Below are 23,840 nucleotides of genomic sequence, written 5' to 3'. Positions count from 1 at the left end.
CTTTTAGTAAAACATCACTGATCAAGCGTTCAAAACTACAGAATTAACTGCACTAGTGGTTTGTGAACAAAGCTTCCTTCTTAACGTGAAAAAGAACAACACAAAGCACACTTTTCCCACTTTACGTGATTTATAAATTAATCAGGGAGAAAAATAATCTGTGGTCACAATGTGTAACATGACATTTAGCTAAAGGTCAATGTTCTTGATCTTGTCTCTCCACAAGAATCCACTTGGTTTCTTTGCCTTATATGCGTCTGTCTTACTATCCCTGCCTTCCTCTAGGTTTCCAGTAAAAGGGTCATTCAGTAGTGAGGGATGCAGGCTCTGTCCAAAAACCTTCATCAGCTCCTTAGAGAAAAACTGCTGGAGTCGTTTCACGGGCTGCACCTCCTAGAGACCATGGAGGAGGAAGGGAGAGGAGAGAGGAGAAAAAACAGGTAATGCATAAGCAGCCCACAAGAAACAACCAGCTCTGTGACAGCAGGTGATGAAAAACAGTTGTATGCAAAAGTTTCAACACTCTGGTGAAAAACATCTTGTTAATTTTTTAAAAATATGTTAGCACATCCTCTACAGGACACAGTCTTATAAATGGCATTTTTGAGGCCATAAAACATCTGACCGGGGTGTCCAAACATTTGCATATGACTGTATTAAAAAGGGGCCACTTAATGTCTATAAATGAAGCACCATTTGCACCACCGACCTTTTAAATCTAAACTGAATAAAGTGAAGTTAGCAGTCTGGCACTAGTAAAGATATTTTTACTAGTCAGTATTTCTACATGTACGGAACAAGTAATTTGACCAGGTGTGTTCAAACTTTTGCATATGACAGTATGAACATTACCAAGGAGCAATTTAACCAATCAGACTCCTGCTGAACTTAAAATACCTACACCGAAAAAAAAAGACAAATATCTGCCCAATTTTAACTAAACTAAACCTTCCAGTTCTATTATAACAAATCATATAGCAGCACTAGTGCTGATCTCAGGACCTTTAACCCAGGGGTGGGTGATACACTGTCTACACCAGTATACTCATAAAACAGTGCAGTCCCTGTTGCTTAAAGTGGCTTATTTTATAGTTTTTTTTATTGCTTATCTATTCACTTTATTAATTCCAAATTAAAAGTCATGTGATACCGTGATATATTTGGGAAAATATTATGATACTGAATTTTATCACTGCCCAGCCATACTTCAAACACATATGCTCTAAATATCATCACCAACTGAACCAATCCAACACTTGCTTGTCTTGGGAAAAGATATAATACTCTGAATAAATGACTCGCTGTTTGGAAAGTGCCAGACTGAATCTGGGGAGGTAAATGAAGTAAAAAGCTAACTCTCCCAATTTGTTTACTTCTTTTCAGCTTTCCATTTGGAGCTTAAAACTGCAGAGCAGGTGTTTCGAGTGGCCAGCTTCATCAGTTCAGCACAGTGACTGCGGGAGAAAGCTCAGCAGAAGCAGCTGTAAAATGCCTGTAATTGTTTGTTGTTATTTTGATACAGTAGTCATGTTGATGAATAGAAGTGCACGCTACTGCCAGCGGAGAGAGCTCATCATAGCTTATCATAGAGTCTGTTGTCTGTGTAGTGAGATCTACTCACAGTTTTACAGGTATTTCAATTTGAATAGTTGACTCTACATTATGGTGCAGGGAAACAGGCCCATTAAAAACTCTAAGGAGGGGGGTTTGTCACTGAATGACAAGTGTTCATGCACAATTAAACGTCATTGTGGCTGGTCTAATGGTATGTCGCTATCAAGTGCTAAGCAAATGCAACTATTATAGCCTTAACGATCAGTTAAGGTTACTTCAACTAACAGGGTAACGTAGTGAATGTGTTACTAAAGGACTAGACGAGTGTTACACTATGAGGTACCTTTGAGGAATTCAGCAGCGTGTGGAGGAGAAGCCACACATCAGAAACAAACTCTCCAGGCGTAAGATAAGGAGGGGTCAGCTTCTGCAGCAGACGGCCTCGGACCAGAGTCATGTCAATGTAGCGAGAAGTCGGAGAGGAGAGCTGAGGGCAATAAAACGGCATAGTGACTTGATTTTAATCACTTACTGGTTCACTATAAAACGTTTGGAATTACCTGTCGAATTGATACTTTTTGTTGTTTTACATACAATACAACAACAATAACATACATACAATAATAACAAAGGCATTTCAGTTGTTCTACTCAATATCTCAAGCAGTTTGGGAGCAACAAGAATAACACATTAGTAAATAACCAAAAAAAAAAAGGGTTATTCAGTTATTCACACAAAAAAAAACAGTTGGGAAGCTATGATTTGCAAATCTCATAGACCCATATTTTATTCACAATAGAACATCAAAACATATCAGAGGTTTAAAGTGAGACATTTTACCATTTCATGAAAAACATTAACTCATTTAGAACTTGATGGCAGCAACGCATCTCAAAAAAAGCAACAGGGCCGTGTCTACCATTGTGCAGTATCCCCTCTTCTTTTAACAGTCTGTGAACATCTGGGAAGTGAGGAGACCAATTGCTGGAGTTTAGGGAGAGGAATGTTGTCCCATTCTTATCTGATGTTGGATTCTAGCTGCTTAACAGTCCTGGGTCTTTTTGCTGGATTTTTCGTTTCATGATGCGCTATTGGTGAATTTGATTTATCTGACCACAGGGCAGTTTTCCATTTTGCCTCAGTCCATTTTAAATGAGCTTTGGCCCAGAGAAGATGGTGGCGTTTCTGGATCGTGTTGACATATGGCTTCTTCTTTGCATGACACAGCTTTAACTTGCATTTGTGGATTACACGGCGAACTGTGTTCACAGACAATGATTTCTGGAAGTGTTCCTGAGCCCATGCAGTGATTTCCAGTACAGAATCATGCCTGTATGTGACGAATCAGACTCAGAAACTTGAGAAGGATCCATATGCAGATTTAATGACAAAAGGGGCAGTAACAGTGAAATCAGTCCAAAAAGCCAGGCAGACAGAGCAAAAAGGGGCAAAGGCAAAAACAGAATCCAAAATCAAGCAGAGGTTCAAAATACCAGCAAAACAGACCAAACATGCGCTCAGTAGTCAGACACAAGTGAATTGGCAATACTTCGCACTGACTGGCTGCTTGGGAGGAGTATTTAAGGTGTGACTAATTAGGAAATGAGGTACAGGTGGTTAGATTTGAGAACAAGGCAAGTACTCTGGAGAGTGAGACCTCTGGTGGCTAAACAGTGAATTGCTGACAGTATGCAACGCAGATCACAGGCATCCAATATTGACCGCCAGCCTTGTCCCTTGCGTAAAGGGGTTTCTCCAGATTGTCTGAACCTTTTGATGATATTATGTACTGTAGATGGTGGGATATCCAAAGTCTTCACAATTTTATGTTGAGAATGTTTTTCTGAAATTATTCCACAATTTTTAAACGCAGTTTTTCACAGATTGGTGAACCTCTGCCCATCTTTGCTTCTGAGAGACTCTGCCTCTCTAAAATGCTCTTTTTTATACCCAGTCATGTGAGTTAGTTGCAAATTGCTCTTGCATCTGTTTTTTATTAGTACCACTTACTTTTCCAGCCTTTTGTTGCCCCTGTCCCAACTTTTTTGGGATGTGTTGCTGCCATCAAGTTCTAAATGAGTTAAAATTTGTCATTAAATGTAAATGAAATGGTCTGACTTTCAACATCTGACGTGTTCTATGTTCTACTGTGAAAAAAATATGGGTCTATGAGATTTGCAAATCACTGCATTCTGTTTTAATTTACATTTATTGACATTTTACACAGCGTCAAGAGCACTGCTGGCTCCTAAACACAACACTGTTCATTCTCCCATTGACTGTGTGACTCTGAGTCTTTAACAGCACAGAGTTCTTTTAAAGGATATATATATATATATATATAATATTAACAGCGTGTTTAACAGTAGTTCCATTCATTTAGTTGTTTCGTTTGAAGTTTAGTGACAGATTTAGGGTTAGGCTTAGATTAGCGTTAGTAATCTTAAAGCCTGTTATCCACTATACATTAATCTACAGCCAAAATATTAGCAGCTATTAAAGTGAAGAATTAAAGCATGGGTCCGAGATGCTTGGGGTGAGAGATGCAGTACACTGGAATGAAAGTGGTTTCATAAAAGATAATCCTTTATTAGTCCCACAATGGGGAAATTCTCAATTTTCATAAAAGGAAACAACTAATGTTTTCTTCCTAACTATCAGTTTAATTCGGATTAGCTATGGTTCAAAATGATAATTACAGCATATTACTTATCATTTAACTTTTTTTTGTTGTTCCCAAACTACTTCATAACAGACATTTCTAAATGTGTATTTAGAAGAATTTGTAGGTCATGTGACTAGAATAATACAATGATTTTAAGCATTTATTTGCACCCAGCTGGTTTTGAACTATTATATACTTTTGAATGGTAGTGTTAATCATGTTCAAAGGCAATTACACCGATTTCTTTTTAACATTATCAATGTTGAAATGCAAACAAAGTGGTTTGCTGTGAGGTGCCATCATCCACCTCATACTCCAGGTTACTACCCTTTTACCCCTAGATACACCATTCCAAAGGGAAAGTAAGACTTACAAACTCTTTGGTTTTTCTTATACATATAGCCATTTTATTGACTTTACAAAACCACCAGTGAACCAACATGTGTCTGAGTTTATGCTATGCTAGTGCTAGTGTATGCTATGCTGATGATGGGAAAATAGAGATAAATCTAAAGAAATAATTTTCAGGACTATATTGCTTCATAACACCCTGCACAAACCCCTCCACCATGAATGGATTTAAAATTAAGTCAAAATATTCTTAAAACGATCAGAAAACAATGTCACAGACACCAGGCAGGATATTCATAACCATGTAATGTAATAACTTTCTGTGAGGGAGCTTTTAGAAGCATTCAACTCTTCAGATGTCTGCACATCACCATCACTGTGTTTATATCTTAACCATTTAATTATGCTGAAATTCAAAAATATGGATGGAATTCCCCTTTTCCTTCAAGTGTATCTATTAGTGTACATGTCGGATCTTAAAGTATATGTATCTTATGCTTACCTTAACTGGCCTGTAGAGCACTGAGCTTTGCTTATTACAGCTGAGAGACAACAGCAGGTACTCACATTTCTGTCAAAGAGCCATTGTGACAAGAATACAAAGTCATACCAAGGAGAATATAACAGACCATTAAAACTGTTGGATTAGGAGGGTGTTCTTGGACTTTGCATGTAATATAAGACCAGCTAAACTCTTTGAAGGTCTAGCTAATGCTTGTGGACAAAAGTGTAGACAGTAAGTTCTTACTTTCTGATCACGCAGATTGAGACACTGTGATGGCGGGCCATCGGAATCCGGGTAGAGCTCAGCACTTTCAGAGTGGGACAGAACCGTGCACAGCATGCATTGCCACTGCTCCCCACTGCAAAAACAATGAAAAAAAATGGGTTTCTACATCATATGCCCAAACGTGTCCAGACAGCCCCTCTAATTAATGTATTTGGTTACTTTCAGGTGCACCCATTGCTGATACACTCAGCACCATAGACAAGCATTGACCAACAGAATGGGACACTCTGGATTGTGAGTGATCCAAAACTGATCACCCAACATCAGTACGTGTCCTCACTAATGCTCTTGTGGCTGAATGCAATCAAATCCTCACAGCCATGTTTCCAAAATCTAGTGTAAAGCCTTCCCGGTAGAGGCTGTAACTGCAGCAAAGGAGGACAAACTCCATATTAATACCCTTGATTTCATAAGAATGCTGGAGGAGCAGGTGTCTACAAACTTTTGGACATACAGTACAGACAATGGTTACAAAGTCACAAAGCTGTATTTATCAACGTTAAATATTTTAAAGAAGGAGTTGTAGACTGGCCAATCAGAAATGTCTCCTAGCTCTTCTCCTACTGGACATATACTCACTGGCCACTTTATTGGGTTCACCTATCTTGCATCTACATTAAGTGTCTATTTAATCAGGTCCATTTCCAGTGTAATGAAATGGTCAGTGAGTGGCTAGTTGAGAAATCTCGCTAAACTCATGGCTGCATATAAGGCTGATGCTGTGGGTCACTCACTCAGTTGCTAAGACCGGTGGTAGGTGACACTCTCTGTGGAACGCTCGTTGGCACACGTTGCACTGGAAGAGTTTCCCTCTGATCCTGCAGGCAGCGCAGTGCAGCTTACTGACCAGCAGGGGGTGAGAGGAGTTTGAATAATTGGGCGTAGAAATGGGATCTGGTGCAGGACACTGAAAAGAAATTGGCTCCATAAAAGAAAACAACTGATGGTTTTTTCTTAACTATCATTTTGGTTCGGATGCAGATAAATGCATAAAATGATTCCAATATCTCTGCTGTCAGAAAAAAAACTTGTATCTCAATTTTTGTCGTTTTTTAGTTTTTGACCTAATCTGAAAATGCCTGTTGCTCTTTATACTGTGTGTAAATTTCATGATGAATGGACCAAAAGAAACGGTCCAAAATTACTTGTAAAAAAAAGTCTGGTTCCCTTGACTTACATTAAAAGTAAAGTATGTTTTTTTCCTCTCCTGTAAGTTACCATTTTGGACATACAAGGTTTTGTTCTGACAGCAGTGATATACTCATTACGTTAAACATTTCTGATAATTACCAAGACTAAGCTGTAAATAGATATCAATAAATGTTAGATGTGTCTAGAATAATGAACAAGCTGTAGATAATACTAAAATGACAGCGAAAGCTGTGGAACACAGAGAATTAATTTATAATAAAATTCATATCCAAAATTCATCGTATTTAAATATGAAGATCCAGTATCAAGGCAGATAAAAGTAGTGTAATTAGATAATTACAGCAAATTGACTTCTTGTACACAGAATTATTAAAATATTGGATAAAATATCAAATTTCCTTTTTTGGTGAATTGTTTGTAATATTTAAATACACACTGAAGAAGTTATTATTGTATATAAACTAAGAATATTAATACGGCAAGTGCCATTACTAATATGGCAATGACTCTTTGTATTCCTATTTCTATCTCGCTTTTACTAAATTAAATTTTTATGCAGTCTATGTTATTGTCAGGTCTGTTTAGCATGTTACGTCACACACCTCATGTGACCTCTGGCGAAATAAAACTGATTCACAGAAATGACCTAATTCTTAACCTTTTAAACTCCTTGAGACCACTGGTGGTTCCAAAACGCACTTCGTCATATTCTTCATATCCTTCATATTTCATAAGCTACATTCAAAAGGTGGGGGTCGTATGAGAGCTGTAACTGTCCTCTTTCCAGTCAAACAGATGGGTGATGTAATTTTAAACCCTTATAATAAAAGAAGCTGAACTAATTTTTTTTTTTCTACTGAAAGTCGACCCATTTTTCCACAAATCTGGGCTATAAACTATAAACAGATGGCGTCTCTTCAGTGATCTGCTCTGTAAAAATGATTTTAATAAAATAATACAAAGAGCATCTAAGATTTTTGGCTTTCAGCAGTAAATTGTAAGCATATAGCAATATGTGTGATCATAAAACACATTTACAAAAAAAAAAAAAAATGAAATAAAAATGTACATTTAATTCATGCAGTTACTGAATAATTTGCCTTATGATTTGGTCACGTAAATTCAGATGGACAAACCAAAATATACCCTGGTGAATAAGAGGTTAAAGGCCATGCTGAGTCCATGCTGAGTACCTGGTCATCTTCCTTGATCACACTGAGCTGGAAGCTGTTGCTTTCTTTGCTCCATGTGACACGGAAAGCAGGTGCAGGAAAAGAAGATGGAAAATCAGGAATAGGCAAACGGCTGACTGACACATCAGGCAGCCAATCCCTGGTGCAAAATGGCAAAAAAATAAAATAAAAAAATTATACATATATACATATATGTATGTGTGTGTGTGTGTGTGTGTGTGTGTGTATATATATTATAAAGCATACAAACGTGTGCTTTCATGCTATTCTTGCATAGCATACAAACAAACAAACAAACACCGAAAAAATTGGCTATGATTTGACCAACTCTCTCACCTTCCCAGTGACTCCAGATCTACAAGATTGCCTGAATGTGAGAAAATTAAAAGATGAAAATATTAGACTTAGGAAGTTCTTATTAATTAGTAAATCTCCATTAGAAAAACCGAGCTACGTTTTTTGCAGGGGTGGAAAATACTCGAGTAACAACTTTGTTACTATAAAATTATTTTGGAATATTTGTGTTTTTCTTAATTATTATTGAAACTGAACACTTGTATTCTACTCCTTTTTACTCCTTACTCATTTGTTTAGACCTTCAAAGTACTCGTTACAAATCTCAAAGGTTAATTTTTCTGTTTAACATATCGCTGCTGTCGGAACAAAACCTCACAACTTTACAGGACAAGGAAAAAACTTACTTTACTTTTAATGTATGTCAATAGAACCAGACTTCTTTCCAAGCCATTTTGGGCTGTTTCTTTTAGTTCATTCATCATAAAATTTACACACAATGTAAAGGGCAACATACATTTTCAAATTACATCAAAAACTGAAAAATGACAAAAATTGAGGTTTTGTTCCAACAGCAACAATGTAATTATTTATATATAGTTTAAAAACACCCAATCAAATCCATATTGTGTAAAAGGTTTATGTTTGTGCGGTTCCACCCATTAGTCATCAAATCAAACACCACCCAACAATGAAAACTTCTCATAGATTAGATAAAACATTGACTTTTTACTTGCATATATTAAATGTAAATGCTTTTTGACTTTCACTTAAGTATATTTTGGCTCCATGCTCACACTTGAGTAATATTTTGATACAGTAGTCATTCTTTTACTTAAGTACAGACTTGGTTGATTAAGGGCCAATTGTTCGTTACAATGCCCAAAGCCTTCTCTAAGTAACATTGAGACTGTATGTTGAAGGCATCATGAACAACAATTCCACTTCTTTAAAGTAATCACAGATAAATCAGCACAAATAAGTGGAATTTGATGTAGGAGCTGTTATGATGCAAGAATAATTTCAGAGAAATCTGACAGTACAGTGTATCGTATCATGTCGTATCGTACAACCAAACTGAAGCTCTTATGTTGGGCAAATTTTGAGAAGAGCCGATTAGTTGGAAAAGACAATTATGCTTGGAACAACTGAAGGTAAAAGAGGAAGAGGATGACCAGCAACAAGATGGATGAACACAATCAAAGGAACAAGACATTAAGAAGCTTAAAGACTCAAAATAATATATATATATATATATATATATATATATATATATATATATATATATATATATATATATATTCTGGAGAAACACAATCCATATGGTCACCTGAGTCAGAATTAACAATAAATAAAAACTAAATACATTTCCATTGCAGCTCACCTTGACCATCTCTGATTTTTGTAGTTTTGCCACCCTCTTTATCTTCCCCCTAATGAGATGGAAAGATATTAAAGATGAATTCCACCCATTTTTCAAAATTTCCACATAATTCAGTTATTGAGCTGCAAACAGTCATTCAGAGTGGTTTTGGTGGGAAATGGTTCATTGTAGAGAAATGTATGGAATCAGATTTCTTTACAGTGGTGGTGATAGGAACCAGGGGTCCAGACAAATATATACATTTTATTTACTAACCAAAACAACCAGTGAACCTACACGTGTCTGAGTTTTTAGATGTAATAAAGATGGTAAAATAGTGGTAAATCTGAAAGAAAAAAAAATATTTTTGCCTTAGAAGTTCTGCAAGTTTCTCTCAGCTGTAAATGAGCTTTGGAAAGAAAAAAAAACAAAAAAACAAAAAAAAAACAAAAAAAAAACAAAAACAAAAACAAAAAAAACACAACAACTTTAAGCCAAAGAATTATTGCAAAATCATCCCCAAACAATGTCTCAATTGTTAGACCAGGTGATCATAACCACTTCATGTACTAACTTTGTGAGGGAGCTTTTAGAGGTGGACATTTGGTTTCTATCACCACCACAGTGAACAATTCTCCAGAACAGAGCATTTCACACCAAACCACTCTGAACGACATTGTGTACATCTTAACGATTGAATCATACTGATTCTTTTTTAAATTGGTGGAATTCCCCTTTAAGTACTAATTGTCAATGTTCTGTAAAGGAGCAACGTATGGAGCTGACTATGTGTACACATACCTAAACAAGTGTACTCTTAATTTATAGTTACGTCCATCTTTAGCCATTAGAAACACATTAGCTAGAGATCCCACCATGCTGTTACCTTCAGAGTGGAGGAGTAAGTCTTTTTGAGCTCAGTAAATGCCAGGTTTTCCTCTACGGGCTCCAATTTTTCTTTAACAGTGAGCCTCATCTGGGGAAAGTTTTTCATAGTTTTGAGCTGCAAGTCATTTATTTCAGCTTTGATGGTCATTGTGTTATTGTCAGTGTTTTCTTGCTCATGCTTGAACACACACGTCTGTGTGCTCCTTTCGCTGGCTCTGGACTCAACCACTGGCAGGCTAACATTCGCTCCTGAGAGAGAACATAGATCCTCAGTTGCACTTATTAACGGGGAAGTTTCTGGCACTGTAATGTTTAAAGTCCCCTCACATTTCTGTACTGTGGTGGTGTCCTTATGTGAACTGACTGCAGTGCTGTCTTTGCAACTGGGCAAAGGCAACTGAAGAGCAGGTGACCAAACTGTGGGGTTAACAGTTCCTGATAACATATTATTTGGCAGTGAGGGTGCATGACTGTGAACAGAACAGCTGCTCAACACAAGGAATGGTGCAACAGTGGCAGAAACAGGGCTGTGTTTCTGTAGAGCGACTCCAGATCCATTTGGAGGGTCACAGGGATAGAATGGGCTTCCTTTGGCAGTCTGAAAAGATGTCTGTCTGTCTTCTGCTTGATTCGATCCATTGAAGTCTTTGCCCTTACTGACTAACAGGCCTCTAGCATGTATGTCAGGCAAAGTAAATGTGGGCTCCTTTTCCTTTGTGTTCTTCTGGCTGCCACTAAAGGGCACTGCCAGAGCCATAGAAGCATCTGTGGCTTGCACAACAGGCAAAAGACTAACATTAGAAATAATTTCTGTGACTTTTTCAGAGGGAGAAAGTTTAGCAGTCCTCTGCCTTGGAGGTAACTGCTGTCTTCCTAGCAAATCCATATTGAAGAAGCCTTTACTTTGGTGGCCTCCTACAGAAACACCACCGATTTGTTCGCAAGACGTTTGTTTGGTGCTAGAGGCTGTAGAGATGGGTGCAGATGTCTCTTTCACAGATACTGATGTTACAGGTGCTGAAGCATGCAGGAATGAAAAAGCAGGCATGGTAAGCTGGGGTGGAGTGGCTCTGCTCGATGGAACGAGCTCCTTTATTTGATTTTGAGGCGAGATAGATTTGACAGAACTTTGGGCAAACTGGGGAGGGTCCCTAGGATGGTAGGGGTGGTAAGACCATGCTCGCTTCAGGTTGGGAAAATTATAGTACATGTCATTCCATGAAGAAGAAAAGGAGAAGCTAACAGGGGCAGGAACGCTGGTGGTCTTCTTAAAATGAATGCCCTCAGAGTGTTTTTTTGAGGCCTGTGGGTTTTGCTGTGGCAGGCTGACCGAGGGAAGCGAAGAAAGAACAGTGGTGGTAGGGTCCGAGGGTTTTTGAGAGGTCACAGTTGGTGTACTGAGGCTATAGTTAGGAGTGAGATGGTCTGGAGATGGGCTTGGAGCGTTCCCAGTGTTGCAGCAGCTAAATGGAACCTCTCTGGCTATGATGCATCCTAAAAAAAAAAGGCATCACTTTAGCTATAAAACACTGTGGAATATGCGAGACTGTAACCGTCATTTGTAGAATTCCTACCAAAGGTCTTGAGAACTTTCTTAACTTTGTCCTCATTGGTATGAAAGGAGAGTTCCATTACACTGGCTGTGGGAGAAACCACTTGACCCAACAGTTCCTGAAGCTGATGGTGAACCTGAGGGATAAAGGGGTTTATAAATTAGAAAAAATGAGAGATCCAATATGTTTAAGCTGGTAAATTGGCAAGAACCCAAACAGTTGTATAGCATTGAACACTCGCTGTCAGATGTAATATAACAAATATTTTGTTGATTTTCTAAGTGAAAAAGTAACAGATTCACTACAGAGAACACAAATATGACATTATGCACAATCATGCAACACTGAGTTTAAAAAATTAAACATAAAATAAAAAACGCACCTTAACATTTGCACAGGCCACATTTTAACAATAAGTTAAATTCAGCAAATAAACAGTAATTGTGTGTTAAAACGTGCAGAAGTGTGTTGTCTGTAAAGGATGTGTATACTGAGCCACTACCAGGACAGGCTCACTGGGCACCAACTGGACATTACTACACCTCTCCATTCATACTATTATGCCCTGCCACTTTAGTTATACATTTATACATATTCCATATTGCACTGACACTTTATTTGACCACAAATATTGCACATTGCACTGACACTTTGTTTATGCATCCATAAATGTCACATTGCACAACTGTTAACACTGGTTATCGTTTACAGTACATAGTCACTAGTTCATTCCCTAGAGGGGACATGCACCACTGCATTGTCAACCGCATAGTATTTATTCTTGTTTTTGTACTGAACATTATTTTTTTGTTTTATTGTTTTTGTATATTTTATTATTTATCTTTACTTTCTATTTATACATCTGAAAATAGTGCACGGCAACACTTTTCTCCTTGCTCTTTACTATGCTTTGTACAGCTGCAATAGAAGACTTTCCCTCTGGGATTAATAAAGTGAACTATCAACCCATCTACCTACCTACCTACCTATCTATCTATCTTCACTTTAACAAAACATGTCATCTGACCCAAACATTTGCATATGGCACTAATCAAGTAAAAATTACTTCAATAAAATACTGACTCCGGTACAAGTGGCTTAGCCAAAAGAAATGAAAATAAACAACTCCTGGCGGCCATGTTCTCAAAAGTACTGCAGTGGAAGTTCTTCGTACATCTTTCAGCCTAGGAATTGAAGTGTGTTAGACTCTGTTCTTCTCTTTTCGGATCCCCTTCAAAATGAGATGTGTGAGCAACTGTAGAACAGTCAAGCAGCTGAATCAACAACAGAACGAAACAAACCAAAAACCCCAAAACTGTAGATGACATACACTGGTCATGAGGCAGGACAACAGAAAACATTAATGACAGTTATAAAACAAAATCCTTATTTTCACTTTGGTCCTAAGTCACAATTTGCTTTAAAGGCTAAAGGCATGTTTTTTGTTTGCTACCTGTCTTTTGCAGGACAGTAGGACAGTGTGGTGTTGGCAAGCTACAGCTTTATCTGTGAAGGCCAACACATGGTCGAGCTTCTCCTCCAGTCTCTGAAGGAATGACCTTCTCTCTGATAGGTTCTCCCTCTCCTTCCCGCACAGGTCCTGAAACAAAGCCAAGGGGAAAGCAACACTTATAAAACCATTTCTTGTGAGAATATTACACAGTTTTATGAACCTCTGGCCAAAATAATAAAAAAAAATGTTTATTTTTGAATTAAAAAGAAGTAAAAACAACTGTTCATTAAAATACATTTTTAAGATTTATATTTAGATCTCAAACATGCTGTGCGTGCAAAATGCCACAAGGTTATTGCAGAATTAGAAGTGCTCTGAAAGGACAAGTGGGTAAAAAACTCCTAAAATAAGAACAAAAAGACTACTTGTCTTGAAAATTGTGTGCAACCTGTGATATTTGCCAAAGGGGTGTTACTAAATAGTGATTTAGTAGGGCATCCAAACTTTTGCACAGGCCACAATAACCATGTTATTTTTTTTAGTTAACAAAATATGAAGTAACTGTGCATGAACATTAGGTAGCGTTTACTTTTTTCACTTTATAAATCAACAAAGCCTTCCCGACTCTTCATGGTAACCTCTCTATTCACTTTATACCAACAACCTGCATTTGAGGACGCTTTGTTTCATTAGAAAGGCCGATATTATCAAGACTGACTAAAGCAGCTGTTTACACTGCGTATGTTTTACCTTCATCTCTTTGTTGAGTTTGGCTGCTTTCTTGACTATCACATTGCAGAGTCTGACCACCGTCTCCTTCACTTCTAGCCTTACCCGTGCTTGAAGATCCTCCAAATCTGACAGTCTAGGGTAGAAGAGCCAATAAGTGGACCGTATACAAAAATTTCACATAATTAAATGGCTGAGACAAAGTTTGGTGTGAGAGTGGTTTGGTGTGAAATGAAATAGGAACCGGACGTCTGAATGCCTTTAATGAGTTTGATGCCTCTAAAAGCTCTCGCAGGAAATGGTTATGAATACACTGCTTGATGTCTGAGACTCTGTTTTACGACAGCTTTGACAGTTTTGGCATAAAATGTATTTTTAAAATCCATTCATGGTTGAGAGGTACATGCAGGGCGTTGGGAGGCAAATTAGTGCCCAAAGAAATTGACTTACTACTATATTACCATCAACATTCCAAAACTCAAAAGATGTGTAGGTTCACTGATGGTTTTGGATAGTAAATAAAATGGCTGTGTGTGAGTCTCTACAATCATTTCACACCAAACCACTTTGAATGACTTTACAGCTTAAGGTTTGAATTTCACAGAAGCTTGAAAAATCAGTTATTCCCATTTTACACATTACAATTTACTGACGCTGCTAAATTGTTACTCTTAAAATCAATGGTACTTTATAATGCAGTGAATTTACTAGTCTTGGGGGTGCTACACAGTGCACATTTATATGTTTTCCTTCCCACATCTGACAAAGAACTTGATAATAACCTGCTTCATTGATAGAGGATTAAGGATCTCTGAATGAACAAAAGAATTACGCCTGCTAAAACAGTGGGGTTCAGCAGAAAATGATCAGCAGATGATCATTTACGTTCATAGCTTTAGCACTAACAGTAATGAAGAAACTAATTTAACAACCTTTTCTCTAAATCAGATCGATTCTTCTGAACAGTCAGCCTCTTCTGCTGAACTTTCTGGGCCATCCTCTGGATCTGCTTCCTCTGCCTGCCCACTGCCTCCTGGGCATCCTGCAGCCTGAAAATGAGAGGTCTGTGATCTACACTGAAAACATGTGTTGTGCATCACATTCAGGAAACTTTTAAATGGAATGTTCTGTATCCAAGGACCAACAATGACAAAGTGGGTAAAAAAGGACAGAAAATGGAAAATTTCATGAACTAATGTACTTTCCAAGTGATGCAAACATGATGACAAAAAACAAACAAAAGTAATGGCTGTCATACAAATGCCTGAGATGAAAGGGTCGACACAGTTTGCATATCAGCTGATCACATGTCAGACAGTAGCAGTTGACCAGTTCCTTCTTGTGGATGGGACAAGCAACAGGCCTTGGAGACACTACAGAAATGTGACAAATGAAATGACAATAAATAACCTTCAATTTATAAAGTTCTATGTAAAAGTCTGAACACTAGTGGTCAAAAATATGTTTTGTTAATTTTCTTGGTAAAAAAAAAAACAAACATCAAATATAAAGTATATCATAACTTTTGCACAGGACACATTTAATGTTTTATTTATTTCCCAGTATGTTAAATTCAGCAAACAAATAGAAATTGTGCAACAAAATGTGCAGAAGTGTGTTCTCAGTAGAGGATGTGTAACTTATTTACTCTTAGAAAATCAACAAAACATGGAATTTGACCAGGGGCGTTCAAACTTTTGCATACTGTCTGCCTGCTAAACAGTGGCCATATTACAGAATCTTCATCTTTAGTCCTACTTTAATATATGACAAGGTAAAGGTAAGATTTTTCACATTCAACTAATTTTACAGAAGCAAATCGTAATTTAGGAAACATATCTTACAGAATACAGCATCGTATCTTGAGTTAGGACATTCTAAACTACTCGTTTCAGATCAGTAATCATTTTTGTCCGTTAGTGTTAAACTGGGCATTTGAAAAATGTAAGAATATTGTGACTGCGCCCCCTGCTGTTTAACAGGGTTGCCATTCCCCAGTTTCAGTTTCCATTTCAGGTTTTAGCTGGCGCGTGAGCTGCGCTAACATCATTCCTCCTAATAAACAGCCACACATTAAACTCTGTGTCTTCATTACTCACCAACATCACTGTACTATTTTATCTGCCACATTCTCATTGACATTACAGGTAATAAGAAGGAATGGGGGAGAATGTGCCTGCAGTGTCTGGGGCTTTTTAAACAGCGTATTTTGGGTAAAAAAGCATCTCTCTCAAAAATGAAACCACTTTGCAATATGAACTCATGTAACTCTATTATGCTAGTTATGGTGAACTTGTTATGCTGCCTGTCACAGTCAAAAAGGATAACATTCTATTTTCAACAGAACGGCTAACGGTAGAAACGCATGGTTAAAACAGAAGTTAGACCACAGTGGGGTTTATCCAAAAAGTTAGGACAGTGAGTGTGTTTACATGCCCTCAATAATCCAATAACTGCAGAAAATCAGATTGTCATTAATCTGATCAACACGTTTACATGCACTTGAGTAATCAGATGAGGGGAAACTCCATGTCCACTTGAGTCAGGCAGTGATCAGATTTCTGCTTTACAACCAGTCAATAAACTCACAGAAGAAGACGTGATGTAAACGTATTGTAAAACTTCATGCAGCGACTTTTTTTTTTTAAATCATGCGACTTTACTTGAAAATATGAACAAACATCATCTAGAAGATGAAGAATATTTAAATCCTTCATTTCGTGTTTGGTTTCAGCACCGCGCCAAGTGTTTGGCTGTGTCTCGCGGCAACACTGCTAGTGCCACCGTCTGTTTCACACATGCGCAGACTGAGAAATCCAAAAGAAATCAGAGTAAGAGTTTACATGCATAGATCGGAGTATGGTGTTTACATGGCCATTTAAATAATCTGATAACTGCAGAAATCTGGTTATGATTGGATTATTGAGTACATGTAAACCTGCTCAGTATTTAGGAGATTTAATCTAGTGAGGATGTTTCTGTAATACTGTTTTTATCTGGATTTAATGGATAAGTTTATGAATTTAGGAACTGTTCTTCTGTTATAGCTTCTGTCCTAAATTCAGCCCTAACTGAAGTCATAATGGTGACTAAACAGATTTCAAGGTTAGGATGTTCCTGCAATACAGCCCAAAGTCTACGAGGTGCTACATGTCTAAAAATATCAGTAATACCAAGTGAGTGTCGATGCTGGTGTGTGCACATTTTTTTGGAGGCTATGTGACGCAATGCGGCATATCCGGTAGGTGGTGGCCTTTGTGGGGCTTATGCAGCCACAACAATGCCAAACCGGAAGCCATACATGTTTGTAGTATGTACAGAGCTCTTTAAAATCAAGGCATTTTTAAACACACTATCTAAAATCCATTTGAATCTCTATCTCAGAATCTAAAAATATACTGAACCTGAAAACGGATGCATCGTTACACCTCTAGCAAATTTATAAACGAATAGGCAAACTTCACAGAAATGAGCATGGGCATATTCAGACATACCTGGAGTTATCGTATGGACATAATGTTCTTGTGCACTTTTGACTCTTTTGTGAGCTGCCACACATCCAGTGCACAAATTCTCCTGACAATCAACACACCAGCCTGTCACTGAAGGGTCCTCACAGCCCTGACACTACATGAACACAGAGAGACAGAAACTTTGGCTTTACATGTTTGTCTTGAGTTTGAGAGAGAACGAACACCAAAAAATGAAATTTGCCATAATTTTGGTAGCATGTTGATTTGTTAACCTGGAACTGAACTACTAAACTTTGCATAAATTATGTAGATGCTAGCTGCATCATTTTAATTATTAATGCCACTTACACATTTTAACACTCTCCTAGTTTGACCCCCCGCCCTATGCATTGTACAGAAGGCTGAAGCCCAGCTACAGTGCACTGTATCACTCTGATAGAATCTGTAATTGAATCCCTCTCATTCAAATACAGCTATTAAAGGGACGCTTTCAGCACCTTCAGCAGACTACACTGGACTCCGCTCATGGAAGAACTAGGGGTAAATCAACCAGCAGCAAACTAACAAAAGTAGCAGCTTGGTGGAGCTCCAGTGAATGTGAGTGAGAGGCTATAGTCATGGAGTTGAACTACTGACCGTTTATCTGATATATATGACATACACTCATTGACTGTATATATGACATACACACTCAATGGGTGGTACATACAGACACTGTCGCTTTCAGTGAACGTTGGTAATCAAAATGAGAAAATTAGTGTCCACTCTGAAATCATGTGATTTTCATGTTCAGGTCCTGTGTTCCAAGTAATGTTACCAAATTACTGACCATGATAAATAGTTCCTGATGGAGCTTATTTTGTCCCCTCATACAGCTATAATACAGTGCGCTGACTAGTAAATGTAAACAAACAAAAAACTGTCTTAAGTACAACAAAATAACACAATCACAATGATCTCCTTTTAGCATTTGACATCCCTAGAATAAATTTGAACAATGACAAAAAAAAAATAATAATAATAATTTAAGCCAATAGCATTTTAACCTGTAACATTGACATGTATAACTTATCTACATAGGTTATCAACTACTTTTAAATAACCAGATTAATTAGAGCTGCGTATGTTTTCTTAATTTTATTTTATTTCTGCCTGGTTTTATTTGTTTTAAAATTGATCTTAAATAAAGTGTTCTTGTTTTGTATATTTTGTATTTAATTGTAAACGTTATGAGGCCCCACTGTAAACGATGCCTTGGTCTCAGGAGGTTAACCCCTCTGAATGAATAAATGCTTTATTGATTGATTAGGATTGATTGACTCACCTTAATGCTTTCTTTGGGGTTTGTGGAGAGCTCATCAAAGTGAAAGTTACTGATGATCTCTTCGAGTTCGTATTTCTCCTCACAAGAAGGACATTCTGAGCCATGAGTACCAATGAAAAAATATTAAAGCTTGGTCAAGAACAAATTACATACTGAAAAGTAATCAAAACACACAGGTCTGTTTCAGTTGTTTACTACTCGTATGGTAGGACTGTGCTTAAAATACATGTGATGAAGTACTTCTAGGGATATTAAATGCTAACAGATTAATGTTGGTGCAACAACATTTACATCATTAACCAACCTTTACCTTCACTCGACGGGGAAATGCAGTCTTTGCACACTGCATGCAGGCACGGTAAGAGCTGAGGACCTGAGGAAGAACACAATGTCAAGCTGCACGACGCACAGCTGCCAAAGCTCGTCACTGTCCATGAAGGCTTCTTCGGAGGAGGTGACGATCTCTCCATGGCTGATTCATCAGTCCGCTGTCAGCAGACAAACCACATGGAAAATTAGCAACAACAAAAAATCTGCAAAAAACTCAACAGAGGAGAAACAGAATCCTATAACCATGAAATTCACATCATTTAGGCTAAGTCAGGATTATTTATATATTCAGTCATCACAATTTGGCTGAAAGCAAAATATGTTAAATTTCACTTATGGACATTACATACTTATGTCTGTGCATAGAACAGAAGTTTGTTGTGTGGATTTATACAGGCGTAAAATAATCTGTTCCACTCAGCTTAGCCTGTGTATTCACTTCATTTAACTGTTGTTGAGAATTAGTCCTAAAAAGTGAAATCGCAGTAGGACTGATGCCAAAAAAAGGGTTCTTAATGCCAAATAAGTGAAGCAATGAATTCTTCTTTCTCTCTATCTCTCTCCCTCAAACAATTTCCCAAACGGTACTGGAAAAAAGCGGCCCACTCATATTATGGAAAACCAAATTTCACTTGCTGTTATGAAATAAAGGAGTTTTATGTCATATGTATACATTATTAAAGGTACTGTTAACTTCCCCATCCAAACAGTCCACATATGGAAACAAAGCTCCAAAAACATCCCATTTTAAATTCACTGTTTCTGTGATGTCATGGAAACCAATTACATCTACAATTACAATTACATTATATCTGTCGATTCAGCCCACAACAGTTTAGTTCCGCCCACTCACATTGAAGTTAAAAGGAGTGTTTCAGGACAGACACCTTTTTAACTGAGCAGCCAATCAGAACAGAGTCTATTTACATTCATCAGTCTTTAAGACACAGTAAAAACATCCTGTCTAATTCTTAGTGTTGAAGAGAGGTGTGAAAATGGTCTTGTAAAAATGAATGTTATAGTACATAAAAGCACACAAATGTTTACGGACTTCAAGGGAAAAAACAGCTGGAACGTTTGAGATCGTCTCACTCTTTTCTATCATGACTAGCCAAACACTCATAACTTCAGCATGAAAGGGCGGGGCTAAACTGCTGAAGGCTGAATAAGTAAATCTAGGTAAATTCACTGTCTTTAGTGATATCACAGTTCAAAACGAGCTGTTTTTGAAGTTTAGTTCCCATATATGGACCATATGGACTGGGCAGAGAAGAGTACGTGTTGGAACTTTTACTGTATTTACACAGAATATTAAACATACAACTTAATTCTTTAAAAAATGAGGTGACCTTTAAATATTTTTTTTTATTGTCATACAAAATACTATGACTGGGTTGGCATGTTGGGCATACTAATGACATAAGATTCTGTTTTCAGCATTTTATGATGTTTATACTGCCATGACAAACCAGGAGGGAAAGCAGACCTAAAGTTTTCTGTGAAGTCTATTTTTATTGCATATGTGAAGAATTGATCCCTTTAAAAATCAATCTATTACTTACAGGCAGACACAAGGCCCTATCAGGCCCCCAAACTACTTTAATTTTCTATTAATGTTTGTTTCATAGCGTGCTGCACTACAGTCCTCAGCATGCACCGCAATGTAATGTGCTCTGACTCTTCGACCCCAACAACAGTCTACGGGACAGCGGTTACACCTCAATTCTACACAATTCCACACCGGTCATATCACCAAACACACTAACTGCAGTTCAGCCAATATAAACACTGAACATCAGCTCAAGTTTGAATGAATTTACAGCAAAGAAAGGACGCCAGGTGTGTAGTTCATGGAAATAGGTAGGTTTAAAAGACTGAGCTCCTGGGGACATTTACATTTTGAATATTTAAAGTGTCCATGTAATATTTCAAGGTCTACTATAAGTGCTTGTATTTTACTGCTGAAATTTTTGCATATTTGAATGGCCAGTTTGGGTTACAGCAAAATAAAAAAATGAAATAAAACTTTAGATGTTCTCTGGCCCATGTTTTAAATATGGCTGACTTTGACACCCTGCTTTAAGCTGTTATATTCCTCTGAATTTATCTTTGGGGAAACTTTGTTTTAAATTAAATTGATATTAAATTAAATAAATATTAAATTGTGACTGTAATAAAGTTCTAGTAAAGTTCATCACCACTACCAGCACACTGTAAATATTCAAAATCAAACGCTATAACTGTGAATGCCCATCATACCCAACATACACACTTAAAAAGAGATGGTTCCTCAAGGGTTCTTTAGTAAAAGCAACTATTTGGGATTCAGTAATTCAATTCAGTAAAGCAGTTATTCTATTTAGACTATGAGTTCTAAATGGGTTTGGGTTCTTTGCATGGCAAAATGGTGCTTCACATTGACAAAGAACCCTTCAGAAAAAGGACACAGAAACCATTAAGTGTTTCTGTTGGTTCTTGATTATTTTTTAATGTGTTTTGGCTTTTTTAATGGGTTGATATCACCAGGTAAAACATTCTAATGGTTTAACAGGTGACCAGTGGCTGATTCTAAATGCATCCGATGGTTTGGTTTCCTAATGGGATCTAAAGGTGTTCTACAGAAAACTAGTGGTCTCTATGGGAAACCATTAAGCCAAAACCTATTAGAAAGCAAAACCATCAGCTTTTAATCCTAATGGTTTGTAATGGTCCTTTTTCAGCAGGCAATGTATCGTTTATGGTTCTATACAGAACCTTTTTGAAAATTGTTCAGCTGATTGAAAATTGTTCTGTATAGCACCAAAGGGGTTCTTCTATTGTTAAGATGTCAAGCTTGTAACAATTGAAGAACCATTTTGGTGCTACATAGAACCATTTTCAAAAAGGTTCTATATAGAACCATGTACAACACATCCTCCATCAAGCTGAAGAACCATTTAAGCACGAAATGGTCATCAAAATGGTTCTAAGAACTCCTGGTTCTATGTAGAACCACTGCCATTACTAAAGATCCCTTGAAGAACCATCCTTTTAAGTGTGTAGGCTACTATAAGCAAAATCACCAGTGGAAAAGTACTGAAAAATGTTTTAATCTAAAAAAAAATAAGTGCACTGTTTGGAAATTCACATTGAAGGATATGATTCCAACATGAAGTCAGTGATAAACAAACTTAACTGATGTGAAACTACTAAACGTCGGTAGAAAAACGACCTCCAGCAAAAGTTAGCATGGCATCGCCTGATAAAGGTGAGATAAGTGCTTATTTTACCTGAACAACATCAAGAAACTCTCTGCAATCCTCGTGTTGTTCAAGCGCGTCTTCTTTAAACTCGCAGGGGAACCATGATGTTCACTACGCAGATCCAACGCGCCCCCTGATTGGCTGAAAAAGAGGCCACAGGTGTGGGTCAACAGCCAATCCGGGGCCAGACTGCTGTGGCTTTGGAAGCCGCCTTTATATTAAACCACCTATACATAAATTATAATCAGGGCGAGATATCAAGGAGGATGCAAAACAAACACACAAACAAACAAACAAAATATTTTTCATGAATACATTTGTTTGTTAAATAATTAATAAGGCAAAGCACGGCGAGTTTATTTAACACCTTTCATACACTGTAGTCATTCAAAGTGCTTTACAAATGAGAGAATACAAAGAAATTCACGTTAACATGTAAAAAAGATGTGGAACGATACACATTAAAAACATTATTAAAACAATAGATTTAAAAAGATATAATTAAGCATTAAATTAAATATTAAATAAATAAATAAATAAAAGACAAACAAAAAAAAGCCAGTTAGGGAGGGGGGGGGGTCTTCCCAATTAAGTGCGCATTACTAGTTCACGCCATCTATATTTCATTCTCATTCTCAATACACTGTAATAGCAGGGCGCCTATTAGTAGTTCAGCGCTGCCTCAGAGGTTTTTTAACGTACCACGAAAAGTGGAACCCCCGGCTTGTCCAATCAAATCAGACCTCGTAAGTTATAAACCAATCATTTCAGATCTTTTAAGTTGTAAGCCAATCATATTAGACCTGGGGGCGGGTCTCTGGTTTGAACTCGCTTTTCAAATTAACGTCGGTCGGCGACCGCTGAAGCTGTGTAACGGATTTTCGCTAAAAGCTCATTAAAATGATTATTAGACCTTATTCAAAATGTGCAATGTACCGAGTGAAACAGTAAGTAGTTACAAGAGTGAAGATGCCAACCTACAATATGGATGTTTGGCAAATTATGGACAGTATAGCTGGTTATCAGGGTTTTTAGTCGGTTGCTTGTTAGCTAGCTAAGCTAAGCTAACTATGGGTTTAGGTGAGGCAGAGAAAAGACGTTAGGCTAACACTAACATTAGCCAGCTGGCGGTTAGTGGACAAGCCAGCTATTTCACACCTCATTTCTTTGTCAGAGTGTGAGAGTGAACGAGTGAGGGATAGAAATAATGTGTTGGTAGCTCTATATATTGTTTCTTTTTATATTTCTCTTCAGTATTTGCCATATTCTTTGCAGTAAGCTCATGTCTGAAAAAATCATATAGCTCGTGTTCATCATAACAGCTTACACCCTTTAAATCCTCAACATTTAGATAGAAATTAAAAGGCAAAAGCTCAATTGGAGGCTAGTCAAATGGGAGGATTTTTACCAGTTAAAACAAAAAAATAATTCATTGATCTCATTATTTCTTTGAGTTCCTGTAAATCTGCGCTTAATAAAATTAATG

At 37.4% G+C, this 23,840-nt stretch overlaps 1 protein-coding gene across 1 annotated transcript; it reads right to left on the bottom strand.

Moving 5' to 3' along the window:
* On the bottom strand, positions 1 to 22,441 carry LOC118805288. The gene is made up of 18 exons (XM_036565990.1): positions 22,382 to 22,441; positions 19,093 to 19,270; positions 18,783 to 18,877; positions 17,480 to 17,612; positions 15,244 to 15,358; positions 14,918 to 15,034; positions 14,007 to 14,121; positions 13,257 to 13,403; positions 11,825 to 11,939; positions 10,249 to 11,744; positions 9,384 to 9,432; positions 8,042 to 8,072; positions 7,706 to 7,844; positions 6,095 to 6,267; positions 5,319 to 5,433; positions 5,073 to 5,141; positions 1,898 to 2,041; positions 1 to 393 (listed from the first exon to the last, which is right to left on the bottom strand). Exons 2-18 carry the CDS (start codon positions 19,250 to 19,252, stop codon positions 190 to 192), a joined length of 3,417 nt encoding a protein of 1,138 aa, XP_036421883.1. The 5' UTR covers positions 19,253 to 19,270; positions 22,382 to 22,441; the 3' UTR covers positions 1 to 189.
* Positions 22,442 to 23,840: the final 1,399 nt, after the last annotated feature.

This window comes from Colossoma macropomum, unplaced genomic scaffold (assembly GCF_904425465.1).
Source record: "Colossoma macropomum unplaced genomic scaffold, Colossoma_macropomum, whole genome shotgun sequence".
Classification (NCBI taxonomy): domain Eukaryota; kingdom Metazoa; phylum Chordata; class Actinopteri; order Characiformes; family Serrasalmidae; genus Colossoma; species Colossoma macropomum.
The sequence above is the reverse complement of the archived record's forward strand: the minus strand, read 5'-3'. Positions and strand labels throughout refer to the sequence as shown.

Excerpts from the sequence above, each read along its gene's own strand:
- LOC118805288 (XM_036565990.1), bottom strand. The coding sequence starts at position 19,252 with ATGGAGAGATCGTCACCTCCTCCGAAGAAGCCTTCATGGACAGTGACG. Across the intron at positions 17,613-18,782 it reads ACCCCAAAGAAAGCATTAAG|TGTCAGGGCTGTGAGGACCC; the intron begins GTGAGTCAATCA and ends GTGTTCATGTAG. Across the intron at positions 2,042-5,072 it reads TGCTCTACAGGCCAGTTAAG|CTCTCCTCTCCGACTTCTCG; the intron begins GTAAGCATAAGA and ends TATTGCCCTCAG.